Source organism: Mobula hypostoma, chromosome 11 (assembly GCF_963921235.1).
Source record: "Mobula hypostoma chromosome 11, sMobHyp1.1, whole genome shotgun sequence".
NCBI classification, from domain to species: domain Eukaryota; kingdom Metazoa; phylum Chordata; class Chondrichthyes; order Myliobatiformes; family Myliobatidae; genus Mobula; species Mobula hypostoma.
Window position 1 is genome coordinate 91607432 of NC_086107.1, and position 22607 is coordinate 91630038.

The window sequence follows — 22607 nt, forward strand, 5'->3', positions numbered from 1 at the left end:
CCTGAAACATTGATTGTTGTTCCCTCCACAGATGCTGCCTGACCTGCTGAGTACTTTATGTTTTTATTTCTCAGCCAAGTTTGTTATAATTGATCGTGCAGTAGGTTTTCAATTCGCAAGCTTTTGACTGAAAGCCTGAGTTCTCTCCATTGGAACTGAGGCTGACATGTAACTTAACAGAAAATCATAATCAGCCTTTGATAAAAACACAAAAACTAGATCTGTAAGATCCAAATGACAGCTGTCCATTTAGAGGACAACTCTAAGCTGAGTTTTCACTGTCCACTGGAGGTGGGGCCTGTGGGGGGGGGGGAGAGAGAGAGAGAGGAGAGAGGAGAGAGGAGAGAGGAGAGAGGAGAGAGGAGAGAGGAGAGAGGAGAGAGGAGAGAGGAGAGAGGAGAGAGGAGAGAGGAGAGAGGAGAGAGGAGAGAGGAGAGAGGAGAGAGGAGAGAGGAGAGAGGAGAGAGGAGAGAGAGAGAGAGAGAGAGAGAGAGAGAGAGAGATAGATAGATAGATAGATAGATAGATATCTTGTTTTTGCTGTTGTTCTGTTGCTTGTTGTATTCTGCATTGTTCTGCCAAGCATTACCCACACGCTATGCTGGCGCTGCAGTGTGTCTTGACTCTTGTGGGCTGCCCTGAGCATACCCTTGGGTGTGTTGGTTGCTAATGCAAATGATGTTTTTCACTGTTTGATGTATGCATGACAAATAAACTTGAATCTTGAATGCTTAAATCAAGATTATGGGGCTTGATTTGAAACATCGACTGTCCACTTTGATCGACAGATGCTGCCTGACCTGCTGAATTTCTGCAGCATCAGTGCGTTGCTCTAGATTCTGGTATCTGCACTCCCTCATGTCTCCACTACACAGGCTAGTTTACATAATACCTTAACTTAGAGACAGCAAGTCTCAGAGAAGGTTGGGTGAAAACAAAAACAGAGTACTTTGACAAACTTGCTCAGACTTTCACTTGCCCATTAGACCTGATTGACGAAACAAATTGGTTGAACGATAAACCATTCTTTAATTCTTCACCAGCTACTAGAAAAAAATGAATGCTATAAATAATATTTACACTACAGATAGGCATCCAGCAGGTCTCACAGTACACTCAGTGACCACTTTATTAGTTACCTTCTGTGGCCTTCTACTGCAGCAGCCCATCTTCTTCAAAACTCAATGTGTTGTGCATTGAGAAATGTGCTGTTGTAGCACGTGGTTACCTGAATTACTGCTTCCTTCCTGTCAGCTTAAACCATTCTGTCATTCTCCTCTGGCATCTGTCATTAACAAGATGTTTCATTCACAGAACACCTTCTCACTGGATGTTTTTTGATTTTCCTCATTCTCTGTAAACACTAAAGGCTGTTGTGTGAGAGTCCCAGGAGATCAGCAGTTTCTGAGATACTCAAACTGCCCCGTCTGGCACCAACAATCACTCCACGGTCAATGTCACTGAGATCACATTTTTTCCCCATTCTGCTGTTTGGTCTGAACAACAACTGAACCTCTTGACCATGTCTACATGCTTTTATGCATTGAGTTGTTGCCACATGACTGGCTGATCAGATATTTGCATTAATGAGCAGATGTACAGATATACCTAATAAAGTGGCTCTGATTGTACTTGAAAAGAAAAAGTCTTATATGTGTTTTTTATCGAAATGTAGGACTCCAATGAACGGGCCCAATTTAAAACCATGTCCTTGCCACAAAGGCAGATGTGCCCACTGTGCATTTGTACAATTAGCCAACGTGCTGCCTCTGAATCATTTATTGTGATTGCAATAAGATTGTACTGAGCATAGCCAACCAGCCCTCTGCTGTGAGGTAACTGAGCAGCTTTGACTGTTAATGTCTTCTGTATACGTTTGTAGTGGCAACCTGGCCACACACCAGCTGGTGGTCTATGGTCATGATTTGGGATAATGGTGAAATAAAGAGCAATAACTCGATCGATCTGATCGAAACTAATTTGAAAACACAATTACAACATTATGAAATTGATAAATATGTATTGTACAGAAAAGTAACACCATCAAAGTGAACACTCAGGGGTGGAAGGAAGTCCTAGTTGTCTGCTCTTCATTAGCTCTGCTGGTTCCTGGAAGCATTCAGTATTATGCTGACTGCACGGGCATCATTATAGTCAGAACCTGCCAAGAATGGTAAAGAAATTAGAATATTTCCACTCTGCTACTGCACACACTGTCTATGTTGTTAGAAGACTCTTGAACAAATCTCTTACATGATAAAGATGAAGTTAATAACTCTGTCTACCTCGTTGTAACCCCTGCAGTTTCTCTGTAACTGTAAAATCATATTCTACATTCTGGTATTGTTTTCATAAGACTATAAAATATAGGAGCAGAATTAGGCCATTCAGCCCATTGAGTCTGCTGATTTATTATCCCTCTCAACTCCACTCTCTTGCCTTTTCCCAGTAACCTTTGATACTCTTACTAATCAAGAAACTATCATCCATAGCTGTAGGTGGCAATGAATTCCACAGATTTACCACCCTCTTGCTAGAGAAATTCCTCCTCATTTCTGTTCCAAAGGGACGTCCTTCTGTTTGGAATCTGTGCCCTCTGGTCCTAGACTCCCCCGCTATTGAACACATCCTCGCTACGCCCACTATACTTAGGCCTTTCATTTTGTAATAACCAATGTTCTTGTGCATGGAATGATCTGGATGGTTGGCACGTAAAACAAAAGCTTTTCACAAGACAATAATAAACCAATTATCATCACTCCAGCGTGGACCTTTGTGCCTTTCTCTTCTTGTAAATTGTGCCATAAACTGTACATCAGGAGGACAATTCACTCCTGCCCAATAGCGTTTGCCTCTCTGCTAGCAGCTGTACTTTGGAAGCAGACACCCAGGAATAGAGATTGAATCCCTCTTAACCATTGCCATCTCTTGCTCATGTCTGTACTGCTTCTTGCTTCTGTAGTTTAAACATAGCCATCAAAATAGACTTCTTTACTTACCCTGGTATTTCTATTGAACTGAGAACTGCTTTCCTCTGGGATTATGTTATAGGGGATGTAAATGTCGAGGTGATAAAGCTCTGGCCTAGCCCACAATACGATCCGGTCCTCCCCCAGGTCAAGCAGCAATGATCCTGCTGAATCCTGTCGCACAGAGAGAGCTTAGAGTTACAGAATTGTACAACACTATCATTTTGCTTGTAGGGTCTGTGGTCACACTTTGGGAAAGCAATCCAATTTGTCCCTATCTGATGAAGAACTGTCGAGAAGTTTACAGAACCAATCTTTCATCTGGAGATGAACCTTCATCAAGTACTGGGAACAGTTTGTGGTTAAAACAAAACTTCATCATTGCAGAGAAATTGGGGAAGAGATCTGTGGGGAGAGGGCAGAAAGCCCTGTGGGGCATCACGGTAACATAGTGGTTAGCTTGGCATTATTACAGCTCAGGGCGTTGGGAGCTCAGAGTTCAATTCTGCTGTCCTCTGTAAGCAAGTTTGTATGTTCCTTCCTGTGTGTGCGTGGGTGCCCCGTCTTCTTCCTGCACTCCAAAGATATACCAGATAGTGGGTTAATTGGTCATCGTAAATTGCCTCATGATTAGGCTTGGGTTAAATAGATGGTTTGCTGGGCCACATGGCTCAAAAGGCCGGAGGGGCTATTCCACACTGTAGTGGTAAGTAAATAAGGATAGGGAGACCTATGGGACAAGAGCAGGGAGACCCGTGGAGGTGGGGGGGGGAAGAGGGTAGGGAGACCCGCAGAGGTGGGGGGAAGGGCAGGGAGACCTGCGGTGGGTGGGGGGGGAGGGAGGGCAGGGAGACCCACTGGGAAGGGCAGGGAGATCCTCCCATATTAAAGAAGGATTCAGTTAAGCACTTGAATCACTGAACCATCCAGAGGCTATGATCCACGTGATGGTGAATGTGATTGGTATAGATCACTACTCAACAGTTGGCATGGATATGGTGGGCCTGAGGACCTGACTCTTTGCTTAACTGCTCCATTTATTTTATTTAGAGATACAGCACTTTAACAGACTCTTCTGGACCAAAAAGCTCACACCTCCCTTTACATCCATGTGACTGATCAAGCTGTATACCTTTGGACTGTGGGAGGAAACCGGAGCACTCAGAGAAAACTCATCCGGTCACGGGAAGAACGTACAAACTCCGTACAGACAACGGCGGGAAATGAACCCCGGTCGCTGGCGCTGTAATGTGTTATGCTAACTCCATGCAAAGTACCCTACAACTCTGTAGAACAATGTGGAAGGGTGAAGACCAGGAGTCAGAATCACACAGCACAGAAACAGGTCTTTCACCCACACACTAACATGTCATCTCTCCACACCCCACACACTAGAGAAAACCTACAGCCGTCAACTGACCAAACAAACAGCTTGGGAGAAAACCCATGCTTTAAACAGAGAGAACATGCAAACTCCACGGGAAGTCAGGATTGGACCCGGGTCGCAGAGTTGTGAGGCAATGACCCAGGAAAAATTGAATGACAAAATGGATAGAAGAGAGGTTCAGGCTGGATGAGGGGAACAGCTTGAGAAAAGTAATGAAAGGGTAAATGCAAGCAGGCTTTTTCCACTGAGGTTGGGTGAGACTAGAACTAAGGGTCTTGAAGAAGGGACTCGGCCCAAAACGTCAACTGTTTACTCTTTTCCATCAATGCTCCCTGACCTGCTGAGTTCCTCTAGCATTTTGCGTGTGTTACTAGGGGTCATCCATTAAGGTTGAAAAGTGAAATATAAAGGAGAACCTAAGGGGGAGCTTTTTCCCTCAGAGGATGGTGTGAGTGTGGAACATGTAAGAGAAATCTGGGAAGGTACATGGATGGGGGAGGTGGGTACGGACGCTATGGTCGAGGTGCTCATCGATGGGATCAGGCAATATAACATTTCAGCGTGGACCAGGTGGGCTGAAAAGCCTGTGTTTGTGCTGTAGTGCTCTGTGTCTTTGAACCCCAGTAGCTCTGATAATACAGTGCTCCCTCAACACTGCAGTACAGCATCTGCCCTATCAGTTAAACTGTGGTGCAGACTTGAACCGACAAGTTTCAGACCCAGAGATGTTCCTGCACCTAACAAAAACACATCAGTAAACTAATGATTAAACAGTTGGCGTTTCGGGCCGAGACCCTTCATCAAGGGTTTAATCCCAAAATTTCAACTGTTTCCTCTGCATAGCTGCTGCCTGACCTGCTGAGTTTCTGCAGCATTTTGTGTGGGTTGCTCTGGATTTCCAGCATCTGCAGGATGTCTTGTTTATCACTAATCTGATACAAGTGATTTATGTGGAGCAGACACAATGGGCCAAATGGCCTAATTCTGCTCCTATGTCTTATGATCTAACATTCTATGCAGAATTGGCTTTTCACCATTAAATCTGGTTATTATTCTTACTCTTAACTTCTTAATCTTGGCTGTGAAGTGTCAGAGAATTCCTCGCCATCTCAAAAACACGACAATCGGGAAATCTAATACTAACCACTTTTGGCAAGGAAACGTTTGCTACCAGAAAGCTGGGGTGCTGGTCTGCGAGCTCAGCCACTATTGTATATTCCGGTTCCACACAAGTGCTGCCAGAATAGAAAGAATTTAGTTAATAGTCATATAACAACACACATTCCTCACATGACATTGATTTTTCTTACTTCTGTAATTTCTCTCCCTCCTCCTTCTCTTTTTCCATTCCCCATTCTGACTCTCCTCTCACTCTTTCTCTTCTCCTCACCTGCCCATCTCCTCCCTCTAGTGCTCCTCCTCCTTCCCTTTCTTCTATGGTTCACCCTCCTCTCCTATCAGATTCCTTCTTCTGCAGCCCTTTAGCATTCCCACCTATCATCTCCCAGCTTTTCACTTCATCATCCTTCCCTACGCATCTATCTCCACCCCAACCTTCTTACTCTGGCTTCTGCCACCCTCCTTTCCAGTTCTGATTAAAGATCTTGGCTCGAAACACTGACTGTTTATTCTCCCTCCATAGATGCTGCCTGTCCTGCTGAGTTCCTCACCTGCTGCTCCTCACAAACATTCCAACTGCGTGTACATGAAAGCAAATCCCCAGGCCTGGCTGAATTGAGAATCTGGTACCTTGTGGTATTTCACATACTCAGTTCTAGTGTAGAGACCCAAAGCACTGAAACAGGCCCTTCAGCCCCTCTTGTCTGTACTGAACATCAACCACCCATTTATTAGATCCTATATCAGTTCCATTTTACTCTCCCCCCACACTACCCCAGATTCTACCACTCACCTACAAACGAGTGGCAGTTTACAGCTACTGACCCGCATGTACTTTGGGACGTGGAAGAAAACTGGGGCATTTTGAGGGAAACTCATGCAGTCACAGGGAGAATGTGCAAACTCCACACAGGCTTCACATGAGCTGAGGACTGAACCCAGGTTGCTGGAACTGTAGGTGGCAGTTCACCTGACAAGTAATCACCATCTCCTACTCAGAAGAAACATAAAGCACCCTTACCTTTCTACTTCTGATACAAGAAGCTTTGTGTCACTTTCTGGGGACTGGCTGCTGGTGAAATAAAACAGGATGATTTGTGTTTTGGACTTTGATGCAACATTTTTAAAAATAGTTTTAATCTTCATATAAAAACAATGTGCAGCGGTTGTTACCAACGTGTAAACCTCACCTCTGGCTATTCCTTTTTCCTGTATGCTATCAGGTTATAGGGGGAGGCAGGAAAGAACCAATGACAAGAAGGTTTCTCCTACACTTTTATGATTTGCACAGAATGGCAAAACTCCCATAATCTGCTGAGTGATCGTTTGGAAATCTTGGTAGTTTGGCATCTAGTGCTGATTCCCAAACTCCCTTTTATTTTAAAGGTCCCTGTTCACATTTCCACCATCCCCACGACACCTTTGAAACAGGCTCCTTTCGATACTCTTTCTGACACGCTGGTCCCTGACCTCACACTCCCTAAAGCACACCAGGCTTGCTGGAAAATTTAAAGATTAGCTTTGTTTTTCACATGTACATCAAAACATCGAAGCATACAAGGAACACACATCAAAGTTGCTGGTGAATGCAGCAGGCCAGGCAGCATCGATGGAAAAGAGTAAACAGTTGACGTTTCAGGACATCCTGACGAAGGGTCTCGGCCTGAAACGTCGACTGTACCTCTTCCTAGAGATGCTGCCTGGCCTGCTGCGTACACCAGCAACTTTGATGTGTGTTGCTTGAATTTCCAGCACCCGCAGAATTCCTGTTGTTTGCGTTTTAAAAAGCATACAAGGATGTTGCTAGGACTTGACTTGAATTATAGGGAAAGGTTGAATAAGTCAGGACTTTATTTCATAGAGTGTAGAAGATAGGGGTATACAAAATTATGAGGGTTATAAATGCAAGCTGAGGTTGGGTGATGAATAGGGGTCATGGGTTAAGGATGAAAGGTGAAACATTAAAGGAGAACACAAGGGGAAATTCTTCACTCAGAGGGTAGTGGGAGTCTGTTTAATGAGCTGCCAGTGGAAGTGGAGGATGCAGGGTTCGATTTCAACATTTAAGAAAAATTTGGATAACTACGTGGATGGGAGAGGTATGGAGGGTGATGGTCTGGGTGCAGGTCGATGGAACTAGGCAGGTCAATAGTTCGGCACAGACTAGATGTTTCTAGATGACCCTACGATATAGACTGAAATGCACCATTTGCGTCAATTATAAACACAATTCGAGTTGCCCTGGGGGCAGCCTGCAAGTGTTACCATGCCTCTAGCAACATAGCATATCCACAACTTGTTAATCACAACCTGTAGGTCTTTGGATTGTGGAAGGAAACAGGAGCACCCAGAGGAAACCCACATAGTCTCAGGGAGAACGTACAAACTCCTTACAGACAGCAGGGGGAATTTATTAAGCTATTGCATAACTTCTTAAAAAAGGTGAGGTTTATTAATAAATTTCGTGTCATATAAGGCAATGGTAATCAACTTGATTCTGAATATGAAAAGGGAATTGAGTCCAGAAAATCTGTCAGTACAACATCACAAACTTGAAGATTAATGGAGTTTTACTGCACTGTGCTATTTAATAAATCCATACTACCAAAAATTTACTAAAGATGTTAAAGGTGCTGCTTTAAATTAGTTTTTTTTCTTTGTGCATTACCTGGATTTCAGTTCCTGGATGACAGGTTTTGACTTTGTTCTAATGTTCTGTTCTGCTACAGATCCCAGAAACTTCCTGTTTTTCAACATTCGCCATTCTAGGGAGGAATGAATGAAATTGTTACTGACTGTAGTGACATAGTGCGAACACCTTTCATCACTGGAGCTTTGACTCAGATACAGGAACTTGTATTTTTTTAAATTTAGAAATACAGCACAGTAACAGGCTCTTTAGGCCAATGACCCTGAGCCACCCTATTATGTGTGACCAATTAATCTACTAGCCTGTACGTCTTTGGAACGTGGGAGGAAACTCACATGGTCATAGGGAGAACATAGAAATACCTTACAGGCAGCACTGGGAACTGGGAACTGGCACTGTAATAGCTGCACCGCTGTACCACCTAAACTGGAATATGCCTTCAGTTGGTTCGATTGGAGTTCAGCCAGATGAAACAAGGTAGCCCTGGTAATTACAGTGTTGTGTGCAGCAGTGTGCAATTGTTTCTGAGAGAGGGGGAGAGGGGGGAGAGGGGGAGAGAGGGGAGGGGGGAGGGGGAGGGGGGGAGAGGGGAGAGGGGGGAGGGGGAGGGGGAGGGGGAGAGGGGGAGGGGAGAGAGAGAGAGAGAGAGAGAGAGAGAGAGAGATAGTGGCATGTCAAACTGTTGGGTTAGATCATGGGGCTTTGCAATTGCTTGCATGCTGGGTGGCGAGGTGGGGGGGGGGCTGATGTTTCCTGCTGGAATAAGTGCGGTGATGGGGAGAGAGGAGGGTTGATGCTTTGCTGTTGCTTGTGTGTGGGGGGAGCTTAGGGGTTCAAAAGTTTTCCTGTCATTCATTCTTTGGGGTTTTTCTTCTGTTTTGAGGATGTCTGCGAACAGTAAGAATTTCAGGTTGTATACCATATACATTCTCTAATATTAAATGGAACCATTTCAGCCTAGGGTGATTTCGGAAAAGATTTAAGATGGCTTGCATCTGCATCTCTAGAGAAAAGTGGGGAAGAGATTCTAGGGAAAGGTGGGGAAGAGATGGTAGAGGAAATTTACCTATTTTGATGGCTGCATCAAGTTGTGTGTGAACCCTGAGCATGCAAGCATTTAGGTGTCAATGTCTATTGATGTTCTAATCACTATGCATTACAAAGACTGGGTCAGATCACCATACTGCAGGACATTCCAATCAGTTGGGCTGTACCGTAGCCACATGCACCTCATTGAAAAGTTTGTGCAGAACATCTTAGAGCACAAATTGAAAAATTTGCTTATTATTGTTGCATGTGTCAAAGTATGGTGAAAAACTTGCCATGCATACTGTTTATATGGATCGATATAAGGGTAAACAGTAACAGCGTGGAGATTGTTTCAGTTATAGAGAAAGTGCAGTGCAGATAGACAATAAAGTGCAAGGTCTTAATGAGGAAGATGGTGGGGTCAAGATTCCTTGCAAGAGAGTGATCATGGGAGAAAGGGAAGGAGAAGAGACACTGGGCGGGGGCGGGGGGGGAGGAGTGATACATCATGTGCTGTGAATAACAATCCCTCAGGCTATGCTCTCTTCTCGCTACTACCATCATGCAGGAGGAACAGGAGCCTTAGGTCACACAGCACCAGATTCAGGAACAGTTATTACATTACAACCATCAGACTTCTGAACCAGTGTGGATAACTTTACTCACCTAAACTCTGAACACAACCTAAAGATTCACTTTCAAAGACTCTACAATCATGTTCTCAATTTCTTTTATTTAATTTTTATTATTCACACAATTTGTCTTCTTTTGCACATTGGTTGTTTGTCAGTCTTTGTTAAGTACAGTTTTTCATAAATTCTATTGTATTTCTTTATATTCCTGTAAATGCCTGCAAGAAAATGAATCTCAAGGTAGTATATGGTGTCATACATGTTCCTTGATAATAATTTTACTTTGAATGAATAAATGTACCATATTTACACATTTCATGAACGAAGTTTATCCTTGTGGGGGAAAAAGAATCATTAAATGCCCTGAGGAATGTCACACTTTGGTTAGGAGGCTCCAAGAGGTGGCTCAGCAAGTAACGGTTTATTTAAAAGCTTAGACCAGCAAGAAATCTTTAAAAACTTGAGGACAATCTAAAAATTCCTACCTCTGGAAAGCTCCAAGTTATACTTGTTTTCTAATCCTTCAAACCCGATAGTAATAAAGAATTCCATAAATAGTTTATTGTTCTGTATGAAAAAATATTAAAAATTAATATTAAATTTCTTGCCCTACATTAAAAGACTAGCATTTGTATAATGCTTTTCAAAAACTCAGGATATCTAGTGTCCTTTACTATGAAGGAAGAATTTGTAACATAGAAACATGACAGCTACTTTGCACACAACAGGTTCTTACAAAGAACAATGTGATTAAAGCCAGATAATGTGTTTGTTTCGGTTAAACATTGAAAACACAAGATGAGTTCTGAAGAATTTAAGCTATGGGATCTTTAACTGAGAGAACAGGTAATTTGAAGATCATTTGAAACTACCATGGCATACTTCTGAAGTATTCCAATAGTTATCAAGGATGTTGGAATGTCTTGATATTTATGAAATATCCATTTGAGCAGGGGGCAAGTGGGTTTAGTGAGTTGGTGAGCCCAGAGTTTGAGGTCCTGTCATTGGCCAGTTTGGGGTTTGATACTGAAGATTCAAACCTGAAGGTCAATTGTAATTCTAGAGGTCAAAGCCCAATAGCAAAAGCCTGGAGACTGGAGGCCTGGAGCTGGAAGACTGTCTTCATGTGTGGATGGGAGGATGGGGTCTTTTTTTGCTGTTGTTTTGTTCCCTGTTGTGATCTGTGTTGCTCTGCCAAGCACTGTGGGCGCTCAGATAAGTAATGCCCACTGAGAACAAGGCCCAAACCATTGAATGTGTGACAACACTTGTGGGTTACCCCCAGTAAATCCTTGGGTGTGTTGATTGTTAATGCAAATGACACATTTCATTGCTTGTTTCAATGTACATGTGATAAATAAATAAATCTAAATCTAAAACTAATCAAAGTATATATGTGCACTGATAATCCCATAATTAATAACTTCGTAATGAACTGCACCTTCCACATAGGACACTAGGCAAATACAAAAATTCCTGTCAGAGCCTGCAGTGATGAAGGTTACAACATGCAACAACAGGATTTGCCATGTTATCTGAAAGATATACTGCACTGGTGAAACAGGCTGGTTAACTACGAAGACCAACATCTAAACTCTTGTGATTGCACCATGTTCAATACTACTGGCATTGCTGATAGTAAATTGGATCACAATGACAAGTGTACTGCATGTGCCATGTACTGTCTGGCTATAAGGATACATTAGCGCTAATCTGTCAGTGTCATCCCCAGTATTTTGCATTACTTTTTGTACATACAATCAGTCTATGCATACAGGCTATTGAAACCTTTCGAATGGTGAAAGTCCTTGATTGAGTGAATGTGGAGAGGATGTTTCCTATGGAGGGAGAGTCTAAGACCAGAGGACACAGCCTCAGAATAGAGGGCCATCCTTTTAGAACAGAGATGAGGAGGAATTCCTTTATCAGAGTGGTGAACCTGTGGAATTCGTTGCCACAGGCAGCTGTAGAGGTCAAGTCTTTATGTATATTTAATCCAGAGTTTGATAGATTCTTCATTAGTTAGGGCAGAAAGGGATACAGGGAGAAGGCAGATTGGGGCTGAGAGGAAAAATGGATCAGCCATGATGAAATAGTGCAGCAGACTCAATGGGCCAAACGGCCAAATTCTGCTTCTATATCTTATGGTCTAAAGTAAACAATTATGAATCTTAATTAAATTACAGCACTCTAATGGATTCATTTAGCTTTAAGTTAGCCAGCTTAATTGCCTCTTGGTGCAGGTTTTCCTTTAGATGTGTGTAAATTGAGTGTGTGTCTTCAGGCTTCTGTACCTCCTCATTGATGGGAGCAATGAAACAACGGCATGACCTGGATGAATGTGGTGCGTAATGATGGATGCTGCCTTTCTGAGGCATCACCTTTTGAAGGTGTCCTAGATGCTGGGGAGGCTGGTACTTATGATGGAGCCGGTTGGGTTTACAACTTCCTGCAGCTTTTTCCAATCCTGTGCAGCAGCCCCTCCATGCCAGAGGGTGATGCAGCCAGTTACAATGCTCTTCACGGTACATCTGTAGACATTTGTGAGCATCTTTGGTGACATACCAATTCTTCTCAAGCTCCTAATGAAGCAGAGCCCCTGTAATGCCTTCTTTGTAATTACATCAATATGTAGGACCCAAGATAGATCCTCAGAGATGCTGACATCCAGGAACCTGAAACTGCTCACCCTTTCCATTTCTGATCCCCTGATGAGGACTGCTGTGTGTTCCCTCAAAACTTCCCCTTCCTTAAGTTCACAATCATCTCCTTGGTCTTACAGACGTTGAGAGTAAGGTTGTTGCTGCGACACCAATCAACTCACTCCTGTACACCTCCTCATCAGTATCTGAAATTCTGCCAACAATTGTGGTGTCGTCGTAAAATTTATAGGTGATGCTCGAGCTATGCCTAGCTAGACAAATGTGGGTGTAGAGAGAGTAGAGCAGTGGGCTAAACACACATCCTTGAGGTGCGCCAGCATTGATGCCAGCGAGGAGGAGATGTTATTTCTGATCTGCACAGACTGTGGTCTCCTGGGTGAGGAAGTCAAGGAACCAATTGCAGACGGAGGTTCTAGGTCCAGGTTTTGGAGATTGTTGATTAGAACTGAGGGTATGAACTGTAGTCAATCAACAGCAACCTTGAAGGGGCCGTTGGTTCGAGTCGCTGAAGTCAGAGAGGCTGCTGGTTTGGGGTGCTGCCCTCGGATTGCTGGGTCCCGATGCTCTCGGTGACGTTATCAAAATTCTGAGATTTGTGGATTGGACTGTAGTTCACACCAACAGTGGTTCACATTGGCCTCTTTCAGTTCTCTTTTTTTTCGAGTTCTCGCCCATTTTTTCTTGTTGCTGACTGGCAGGCTGGGGGCTTTGGGTCTGATGTTCTTGTTGTTTCCCCATGTGGGTGATTTGATAGTTTTTGTGTGGAGGTAGGGGGGTTTGGGGGGATTGCAAGCTTTTGTTTCTTTTTCTTTTTATGTGGTGGGGGGTGGAATTGATGTCTTTCTTTCAACAACTTCTAAGGTTTTCTGTATTTTATGGATATCTGGAGAAGACAAATCTCAGAGCTGTATTCTGCATGCATCCTTTAAATCTTTGAAGCTTTGAGTCATATGTAAGTATTACTGTTGTCCAGGTGATCCAAGGCTAAGTGGAGATTCTATAAGGTGGCATCCACTGTAGACTTACTGTGGAAATTGGCAAACTGCAGTTGATTCTAGCATGAACAACCTCTCAAAGCAGTTCATCACAGTAGATGTGAGTGCCATAGGGTAATGGTCGTTGAGGCAGCTCTCCCTGCTCTTCTAGGGCACTGATATGATTGTTGCCCTTTTGAAGCAGGTGGGAACCTCTGACTGCAGCAGTGAGAGATGGAAGATGTCCTTGAACATTCCCACCGATTGGTTGGCATAGGTTTTCAGAGCCCTTCCAGGTACATCATCAGGGCCTGACGCTTTTTAAGGGTTCACCCTCTTGAATGATGCTCTGACGTCAGCCTTCAAGCGAGATCACAGGGTCACCAGATTTGTATAGGTGTAGCTTTATTCTCCCTTTCAGAACCTGCAAAATAGGTATTGGGAGTGAAGCATCATAGCTACTCACGATGATAGGTTTCGCTTTGTGGGAAGTAATGGCCTGCAAATCCTGCCAATCCTGCCAGAGCTGACGTGCATCCAATTTCATCTCTAAACTCAATAGGAATTGTTTCTTTGTCCTCACAATAGACTTAAAATAGTAGGTTGTACCTGGATTTTTGTATAGTCCTGGATCACTATAGGTCTAGCCCTCCTGGTTTATTACATCAAAGTTGCTGGTGAATGCAGCAGGCCAGGCAGCATCTCTAGGAAGAGGTACAGTTGACGTTTCAGGCTGAGACCCTTCGTCAGGACTAACTGAAGAAAGAGCTAGTAAGAGATTTGAAAGTGGGAGGGGGAGGGGGAGATCCAAAATGATAGGAGAAGACAGGAGGGGAAGGGATGAAGCCAAGAGCTGGACAGGTGATTGGCAAAAGGGATATGAGAGGCTCATGGGACAGGAGGCCTAGGGAGAAAGAAAAGGGGGAGGGGGGAAAAACCCAGAGGATGGGCAAGGGGTATAGTCAGAGGGACAGAGGGAGAAAAAGGAGAGAGAGATAAAGAATGTATGTATATAAATAAATAACCGATGGGGTATGAGGGGGAGGTAGGGTATTAGCGGAAGTTAGAGATGTCAATGTTTATGCCATCAGGTTGGAGGCTACCCAGATGGAATGTAAGGTGTTGTTCCTCCAACCTGAGTGTGGCTTCATCTTTACAGTAGAGGAGGCCGTGGATAGACATGTCAGAATGGGAATGGGATGTGGAATTAAAATGTGTGGCCACTGGGAGATCCTGCTTTCTATGGCAGACAGAGCATAGGTGTTCAGCAAAACGATCTCCCAGTCTGCGTCGGGTCTCGTCAATATATAGAAGGCCACATCGGGAGCACCGTACGCAGTATATCACCCCAGCTGACTCACAGGTGAAGTGTCACCTCACCTGGAAGGACTGTCTGGGGCCCTGAATGGTGGTGAGAGTGTAAGTGTAAGTGTTTTCTGTCCACCAGAGAAAGCAGGATCTCCTGGACTGCTGCATTCACCAGCAACTTTGATGTGTGTAGCTTGAATTTCAAGCATCTGCAGAATTCCTCATGTTTGCCTCCTGGTTTATTCATGGCTTTTGGTTTGGGTATGTCTGGTACGTTCTTGAAGGCACACGATAATCTACATAGGTCTTGATGAAGTCAGTGACAACTGTGGCATGTTCATTCAGACTCAAGTATGAATTCCTGAATACTGTCCAGTCAATTGACTCAAAGCGGTCCTGTAAGTGCTCCCCCGCCTTCTTTAACCATACTTTCTTGGTCCTCATCACTGGTGCTGCGGTCATTAGTCTCTACCTATACGCTGGGAGTAAAAGTACAGCCAGGTGATCGGAATTTCCAAAGTGTGAGCGCAGGATGGCACAGTAAGCATTCTTGATGATGATATAACAGTAGTCAAGAGTGTTGGCTCCTTTTGGTTCCACAGGTAATGTTCTGGTGGTTGATGTATAGAGACTTCTTCAAGCTGGCCCAGTTGAAATCTCCCACATGATAGAACTGGCTTCAGGATGCACAGTTTCATGCCTGCTGATTACATTGTTGAACTCTTTCAGAGTCTGTCTGATGTGGGCCTGAAGTGGAATGTACACTGCTGCCGGGATGATGTTGGAAAACTCCCTCAGCAGATAAATGGATGACATTTGACCACTATATGTTCCAGGTCAGATGAGCAGGACTAAGACAGATCTGCACCACGATGAGTTATTCATAGAGCATACTCTACCTCCTCTGCCTTTAAAAGACTGAATTGTCTTGTCTTTGCAAATAGTGAAGCCATTGAGCTGCAGTGCTGCATCTGAAATTGCTGGTGAGAGCCATGTTTCCCTAAAGCAAAATACACAGCAGTCACTGATGTCCCCTTGGTTTTGCAATCTTGCTTTGAGGTCTTCTATTTTGTTTTCCCAGAGACTGGACATTTGCCAGCAGGATAGTCCTGAGTGGAAGACTAAAGCCTCTGTGTTTCAATTGTACCTGTAGACCATACCCATTTCAATTTTCCTAAATGGGAACTGCACTCGCGAGCCGAGACTACCATCCAAGGGTTGTCAATTTTGAGCACCGATTGATACTTAAAATGTCTTAAAATAATGTTGCTTACTGAAGTAGCTATGGGTGTGAGGTGGATTTCAGCTGTAGTAGTCCTAAATGGGAATATTTAATGATTCCCATTGGAGCTGCATGCAAATAAGTCGCCACTTAATGGCGCCATCTTGCCAGAAGACCACAATGTTCAGCAGAACAAGCAGCAACAACAATAACAGAACAATAGCAACAAAACTACAACAGCCTCCCACCCACACCCAGACAGTCTTCCCACCCCAAGTCAGTCAATTTCCATCTTCAATATAGAGTATTGATTGACAACACTGAGTCAGTCAATGTCTTTGTGGTGGGGACAGTGTATGTGTTAGTGAACTGTCTACTTAAAGAGTGGGGAAACAAACAACAGCAGCTTCTTTCAATAAATGCAGAGCTGTTGTTCCAGAAAATTGCTGTAAGTACAGTCCCATATACCCTTTATGGCCACTTTATAAGGTAAATCTGTACATCTGCTCATTAATGCAGATATCTAATTAGCCAATCATGTGGCAGCAACTTAATGCATAAAAGCATGCTGACATGGTCACGAGGTTCAGTTGTTGTTCAGACCAAACATCAGAATGGGGAAGAAATGTGATCTGAGTGACTTTGACCACTGAATGATTGTTGGTCCCACACGGGATGGTTTGAGTATCTCAGAAACTGCTGACCTCTAGGGATTTTCATGCACAACAGTTTTTAGAGTTTACAGTGAATGGTGCAAAAACAAACAAACAAAAAATCTAGTGAATGGCAGTTCTGTTGGTGAAAATGCCTTGTTAATAGGAGAGGTCAGAGGAGAATGGCCAGAATAGTTTAAGCTGACAGGAAGATGATAGTAACTCAAATAACCACATGTTACAACAGCGATGTGCAGAAGAATATCTCTGAATGCACAACAGGTTGAACCTTGAGGTGGATGGGCTATAGCAACTGAAGATCATGAACATATATTCAGTGGCCTATTTATTAGGTACAGGTGTACCTTATGAAGACACAGGGTATAAATTCTGTGCATATTATCAATCACAGACACTCACAGCAGTCAAGATACCAAACTTGATTGACAATGAAATTTCCATTCTGGGAAGTTATACTGTTGAACTGCATGTGGCCGTTCACAAACTGTGATGAACATTGACCTCTGGGGTATTGCTTCATTGGCGTAATTATTACTCATGCATCAGTAACATGAAAACAAGGGCTTGATACTGGAAATGTGAATTATATCCTACCTGAATTTTGTTGTAAAATTTAGAATTGATGACAATGTCATATGCAGTACATCCATTACCACCTGCAAAATAAAAACAATTTAAATATTACGTAGTTGCTTCATTTTCCTGATAATTTGTTTTTGCCCTGATGTTATATGGAAAGATTCAAAAGGTTATGACTTTCGTCTCTGGAGTGTAGGAGAATGAGGGGAGAGTTGATAGAGCTGTAGAAAATTATGAGGGTTATAGATAGGGTAAACACAAGCAGCCTTTCTCCACTGAGTGAGGGTGAGACAACAACTAGAGGCCGTAGGTTTAAGGGTGAAAGACGAAATGCTTAATGGAACCTAAGAAGAACTTCTTCACTCAGAGGGTGGTCAGAGTGTGGAATAAGCTGCCAGTGGAAGTGGCAAATGTGGGTTCGATTGCAGCATTTAAGAGAAGCCTGGACAAGTCAATGGATGGGAGGGGCACATAGGGGTATGGTCCAGATGTGGGTCAATGGGAATAGACAGAATAATAGCTCAACACAGTTTGCAGGGGGCAAATAGTCTACTTCTGTGCTACACACACAAAATGTTAGGGGAACTCAGCAGGTCATGCAGCATCTATGGAGGGAAATGAAGAGCTTTCATCAGGACTGGAAAGGAAGGGGAAGAAGCCAGAATGCTTCTGGGCTTTAGTGCTCTATGATTCTATGTCACACTGACACACTGCTCCTCTTTAATAGCTGCCATTACCATGTTGGCTGGGCTTACCATACGTGGTTAGACCAGGATTGGCCATGAGGCAGAAAATTAATAACCTCCAGGTCCAATGTTGCCCTTGTCTGAAGGAGACACTGAGCTCAGCACAAACCTAGGGTTGACTCTGGGATTTCCTCGAGCTGCAGATTGTGGCCACACCGAAAGGCTGGGTGGCGAGGAGAGTGTTTATTCAATATCAACTTTTTCCCCCTGTCCTGTTGCACCAATACCTACTGTTGTCAACTTCGGCATGAGGTTCACCGAGGCTCATGGGAATCCGATATCCTGAAGGATCTTCTGATTCCAACAAGGTCACTAAGTCCTCCTCGGACAGATCTGGAGGAGGTGGGATTTCATCGGACTTGCAAACATTAATGAAAATCTTCTCGCTGCTTCTCGTTTTTGTCTTCACACAGAATCCTGTGAAAAGGTGATTTATTTTGTAAAGTAATTTCACCAGTACAAGCCATCTTAATCAAAAGACTTCCCTTTACCACTGCAACCATACCATAAGGCTATAAGACATAAGAGCAGAATTAGGCCATTTGGCCTATTGAGCCTGCTTCCCAATTCTATCATGGCTCTTTTATTATCCCTTTCAACCTCCTGCCTTCTTTCCATAACCTTTGATGCTCTTACTAATCAAGAACCTGTCAATATACCCAATGACTTGGTCTCCACAGCCACCTGTTGTAAAGAAGTCCATAGATTCACCACACTCTGGCTACAAAAATTTCTCCTTATCTCTGTTCTAAAGGGACAAACTTGTATTCTGCTGTTGTGTCCTCTGGCTCCAGATTCCCTCCCTATAGAAAACATCATCTCAATGTCTATGCTATCCAGGCCTTTCGATATTCATCAAATTTGCTGGTGAACGCAGCAGGCCAGGCAGCATCTCTAGGAAGAGGTACAGTCGACATTTCAGGCCGAGACCCTTCGTCAGGACTAACTGAAGGAAGAGCTAGTAAGAGATTTGAAAGTGGGAAGGGGAGGGGGTGATCCAAAATGATAGGAGAAGACAGGAGGGGGAGGGATGGAGCCAAGAGCTGGACAGGTGATTGGCAAAAGGGATATGAGAAGATCATGGGACAGGAGGCCCAGGGAGAAAGAAAAGGGGGAGGGGGGGAAAAAACCCAGAGGATGGGCAAGGGGTATAGTCAGAGGGACGGAGGGAGAAAAAGGATGAGAGAGAAAGAATGTATGTATATAAATAAATAATGGATGGGGTACAAGGGGGAGGTGGGGCATTAGCGGAAGTTAGAAAAGTCAATGTTCATGCCATCAGGTTGGAGGCTACCCAGACGGAATATAAGGTGTTGTTCCTCCAACCTGAGTGTGGCGTAGGTGTTCAGCAAAACGATCTCCCAGTCTGCGTCAGGTTTCGCCAATATAGAGAAGGCCACATCGAGAGCACCGCATGCAGTATATCACCCCGGCTGACTCACAGGTGAAGTGTCACCTCACCTGGAAGGACTGTCTGGGGCCCTGAATGGTGGTAAGGGAGGAAGTGTAATAATTTCTCCTTTGGCTCGTCCCACTTCCTCCAAACCCGTATGGGTCCCAGCTGTGCCCGTCTTTTTGTTGGCTTTGTGGAACAATCTACGTTCCACACTTATTCTGGTATCTGTCCCCCACTTTTCCCTCGTTACATCGACGACTGCATTGGCGCTGCTTCCCACACGCATGCTGAGCTCGTTGACTTCATTAACTTTGCCTCGAACTTTCACCCTGCCCTCAAGTTTACCTGGTCCATTTCTGACACCTCCCTCCCCTTTCTAGGTCTTTCTGTCTCTATCTCTGGAGACAGTTTATCTACTGATGTCTACTATAAGCCTACTGACTCTCACAGCTATCTGGACTATTCCTCTTCTCACCCTGTCTCTTGCAAAAACGCCATCCCCTTCTCGCAATTCCTCCGTCTCTGCCACATCTGCTCTCAGGATGAGGCTTTTCATTCCAGGACGAGGGAGATGTCCTCCTTTTTTAAAGAAAGGGGCTTCCCTTCCTCCACTATCAACTCTGCTCTCAAACGCATCTCCCCCATTTCACGCACATCTGCTCTCACTCCATCCTCCCACCACCCCACTAGGAATAGGGTTCCCCTGGTCCTCACCTACCACCCCACCAGCCTCCGGGTCCAACATATTATTCTCCGTAACTTCCGCCACCTCCAATGGGATCCCACCACTAAGCACATCTTTCCCTTCCCCCCTCTCTGCTCTCCACAGGGATCGCTCCCTATGCGACTCCCTTGTCCATTCGTTCACCCCCATCCCTCCTCACTGATCTCCCTCCTGGCACTTATCCTTGTAAGTGGAACAAGTGCTACACATGCCCTTACACTTCCTCCCTTACCACCAGTCAGGGCCCCAGACAGTCCTTCCAGGTGAGGCAACACTTCACCTGTGAGTCAGCTGGGGTGATATACTGTGTCCAGTGCTCCCGATGTGGCCTTCTATATATTGGCGAAACCCGACGCAGACTGGGAGATCGTTTTGCTGAACACCTACGCTCTGTCCGCCAGAGAAAGCAGGATCTCGCAGTGGCCACACATTTTAATTCCACATCCCATTCCCATTCTGATATGTCTATTCACGGCCTCCTCTACTGTAAAGATGAAACCACACTCAGGTTGGAGGAACAACACCTTATATTCCATCTGGGTAGCCTCCAACCTGATGGCATGAACATCGACTTCTCTAACTTCCGCTAATGCCCCACCTCCCCCCCGTACCCCATCCGTTATTTATTTTTATACACACATTCTTTCTCTCTCTCTCCTTTTTCTCCCTCTGTCCCTCTGACTATACCCCTTGCCCATCCTCTGGGTTTTTTTCCCCCCGCCTCCCCCTTTTCCTTCTCCCTGGGTCTCCTGTGCCATGATCCTCTCATATCCCTTTTGCCAATCACCTGTGCAGCTCTTGGCTCCATCCCTCCCCCTCCTGTCTTCTCCTATCATTTTGGATCTCCCCCTCCCCCTCCCACTTTCAAATCTCTTACTAGCTCTTCTTTCAGTTAGTCCTGACGAAGGGTCTCGGCCCCAAATGTCGATTGTACCTCTTCCTAGAGATGCTGCCTGGCCTGCTGCGTTTACCAGCAAATTTGATGTGTATTGCTTGAATTTCCAGCATCTGCAGAATTCCTCGTGTTTACGCTTTCAATATTCAACAGGTTTCAGTGAGATCCACCCTCATTCTTCTAAACTCCAGCAAGTGGCCTAGAACCATCAAATGCTCCTCATATGTTAAACTTGGCATTCCGGGGATCACTTTTGTAAACACCTTCTGGACTCTAACGTCTACAGCGGACTTAATTTCAAGCTCTAGAATTCCTTCCCAAATCCTCCTACACCTATCCGTCCTTTAAACCTTCCTCATTCATGAGAAAAGCCGGGGAGGGTAGGCGGCTTGTAGCTTTTTGTGCATCTCTTGAGTGAGACTGCAATCCACAACCATTTGCCATAGAGATGTCAGTGATCAACAACTGATTAATTTACCATACCAACAAATAGAAAAGTTAAGAGAAGGTTAAGTGACGTGTACATGCCAATTCTATGAATTTGTTTATCATCCTTACCTGGCTGTGGTCTGATCTGCTTAGATTCTTGTGTTGCTGGAAGTTTGCTCTGCATCTCTTTTGCAGCCTGTGGAGAAGAAAGAAAGTCAGAAAGCAAATGGTTTTCTGTAAATAATACTGAACTGCTGAATGCTTTTAGTTAAATACAGTACACAGGCTTTAATAAATACTGCCAGGGCTGGACTTACATGTCCATGCTTTAAGACTACATTGCCATTCTTACCCTAATTAATGGCAGTTTTTTTTATGTGATCTAAAGCTGGCACTCTGCACAGGGAAGCACATAAGATGGCGACTATGCTTACCTGGAGTAGCAGTTGTTCATACAGTGCATCCTCGTCCTGCATCTCAGTTGACAGCAGGCTTTTGTCTGTCGTCGCTGTCATGGTTCAACTTGTAGAGCTTGTAAAGCCCAGGAAGAACTGTCAGTAATCACCAGATGAGTATCAAAGCCAATCAACATTTTCAGGAAAAAGCACACAAAAACACGAGTTTAATCATGCTTTAGTTTGTATCTATGATGCATAACTCTTCTACTGAGAGTTGTGTCTTTGCTCAATATAATACAATCTCAGCGGTCAATCTTGCAGAGCCAATGCAAGATTAAAGACCAGAGTCTTTGAATATTGTGATCTGCAGATCCAAACAAAACTTTTGGCATATAGAGCAATCATCCTTCCTACATTACTGTATGGAGCCAAAACATGGATCAAGATTCAAAGTACATTTATTATGGCATTGATCGTGTGGATAGTCAGAGGCTTTTTCCCAGGGCTGAAATGGTTGCTACAGGAGGACACAGGTTTAAGGTGCTGGGGAGTAGGTATAGAGATGTCAGGGGTAAGTTTTTTACTCAGAGAGTGGTGAGTGCGTGGAACGGGCTGCCGGCAACGGCAGTGGAGGCCAATACGATAGGGTCTTTTAAGAGACTTTGGGATAGGTACATAGAGCTTAGAAAAATAGAGGGCTATGGGTAAGCCTAGTAATTTCTAAGGTAGGGACATGTTCGGCACAATTTTATGGGCCGAAGGGCCTGTATTGTGCTGTAGGTTTTCTATGTTTCTAAGGTATACAACCCTGAG

At 44.2% G+C, this 22607-nt stretch overlaps 1 protein-coding gene across 4 annotated transcripts in view; it reads right to left on the minus strand.

Moving 5' to 3' along the window:
- Positions 1-479: 479 nt before the first annotated feature.
- pih1d1 (PIH1 domain containing 1) overlaps positions 480-22607 on the minus strand; it is a 31123-nt gene continuing 8995 nt past the window's right edge. For 2 of the 4 annotated variants that reach the window (XM_063062517.1, XM_063062516.1), the window contains 10 exons: positions 21831-21947; positions 21526-21592; positions 18184-18369; positions 17222-17283; positions 10272-10353; positions 8144-8240; positions 6497-6547; positions 5501-5591; positions 3000-3143; positions 480-2161 (listed from right to left, as the gene is read on the minus strand). In XM_063062517.1, the coding sequence (XP_062918587.1) occupies positions 2126-2161; positions 3000-3143; positions 5501-5591; positions 6497-6547; positions 8144-8240; positions 10272-10353; positions 17222-17283; positions 18184-18369; positions 21526-21592; positions 21831-21911 (897 nt within the window). In that variant the 5' untranslated portion in view covers positions 21912-21947 and the 3' untranslated portion in view covers positions 480-2125. The remainder of the gene's footprint in view (positions 2162-2999; positions 3144-5500; positions 5592-6496; positions 6548-8143; positions 8241-10271; positions 10354-17221; positions 17284-18183; positions 18370-21525; positions 21593-21830; positions 21948-22607) is intronic. The other 2 variants (XM_063062518.1, XM_063062519.1) reach the window with 2 other exon arrangements.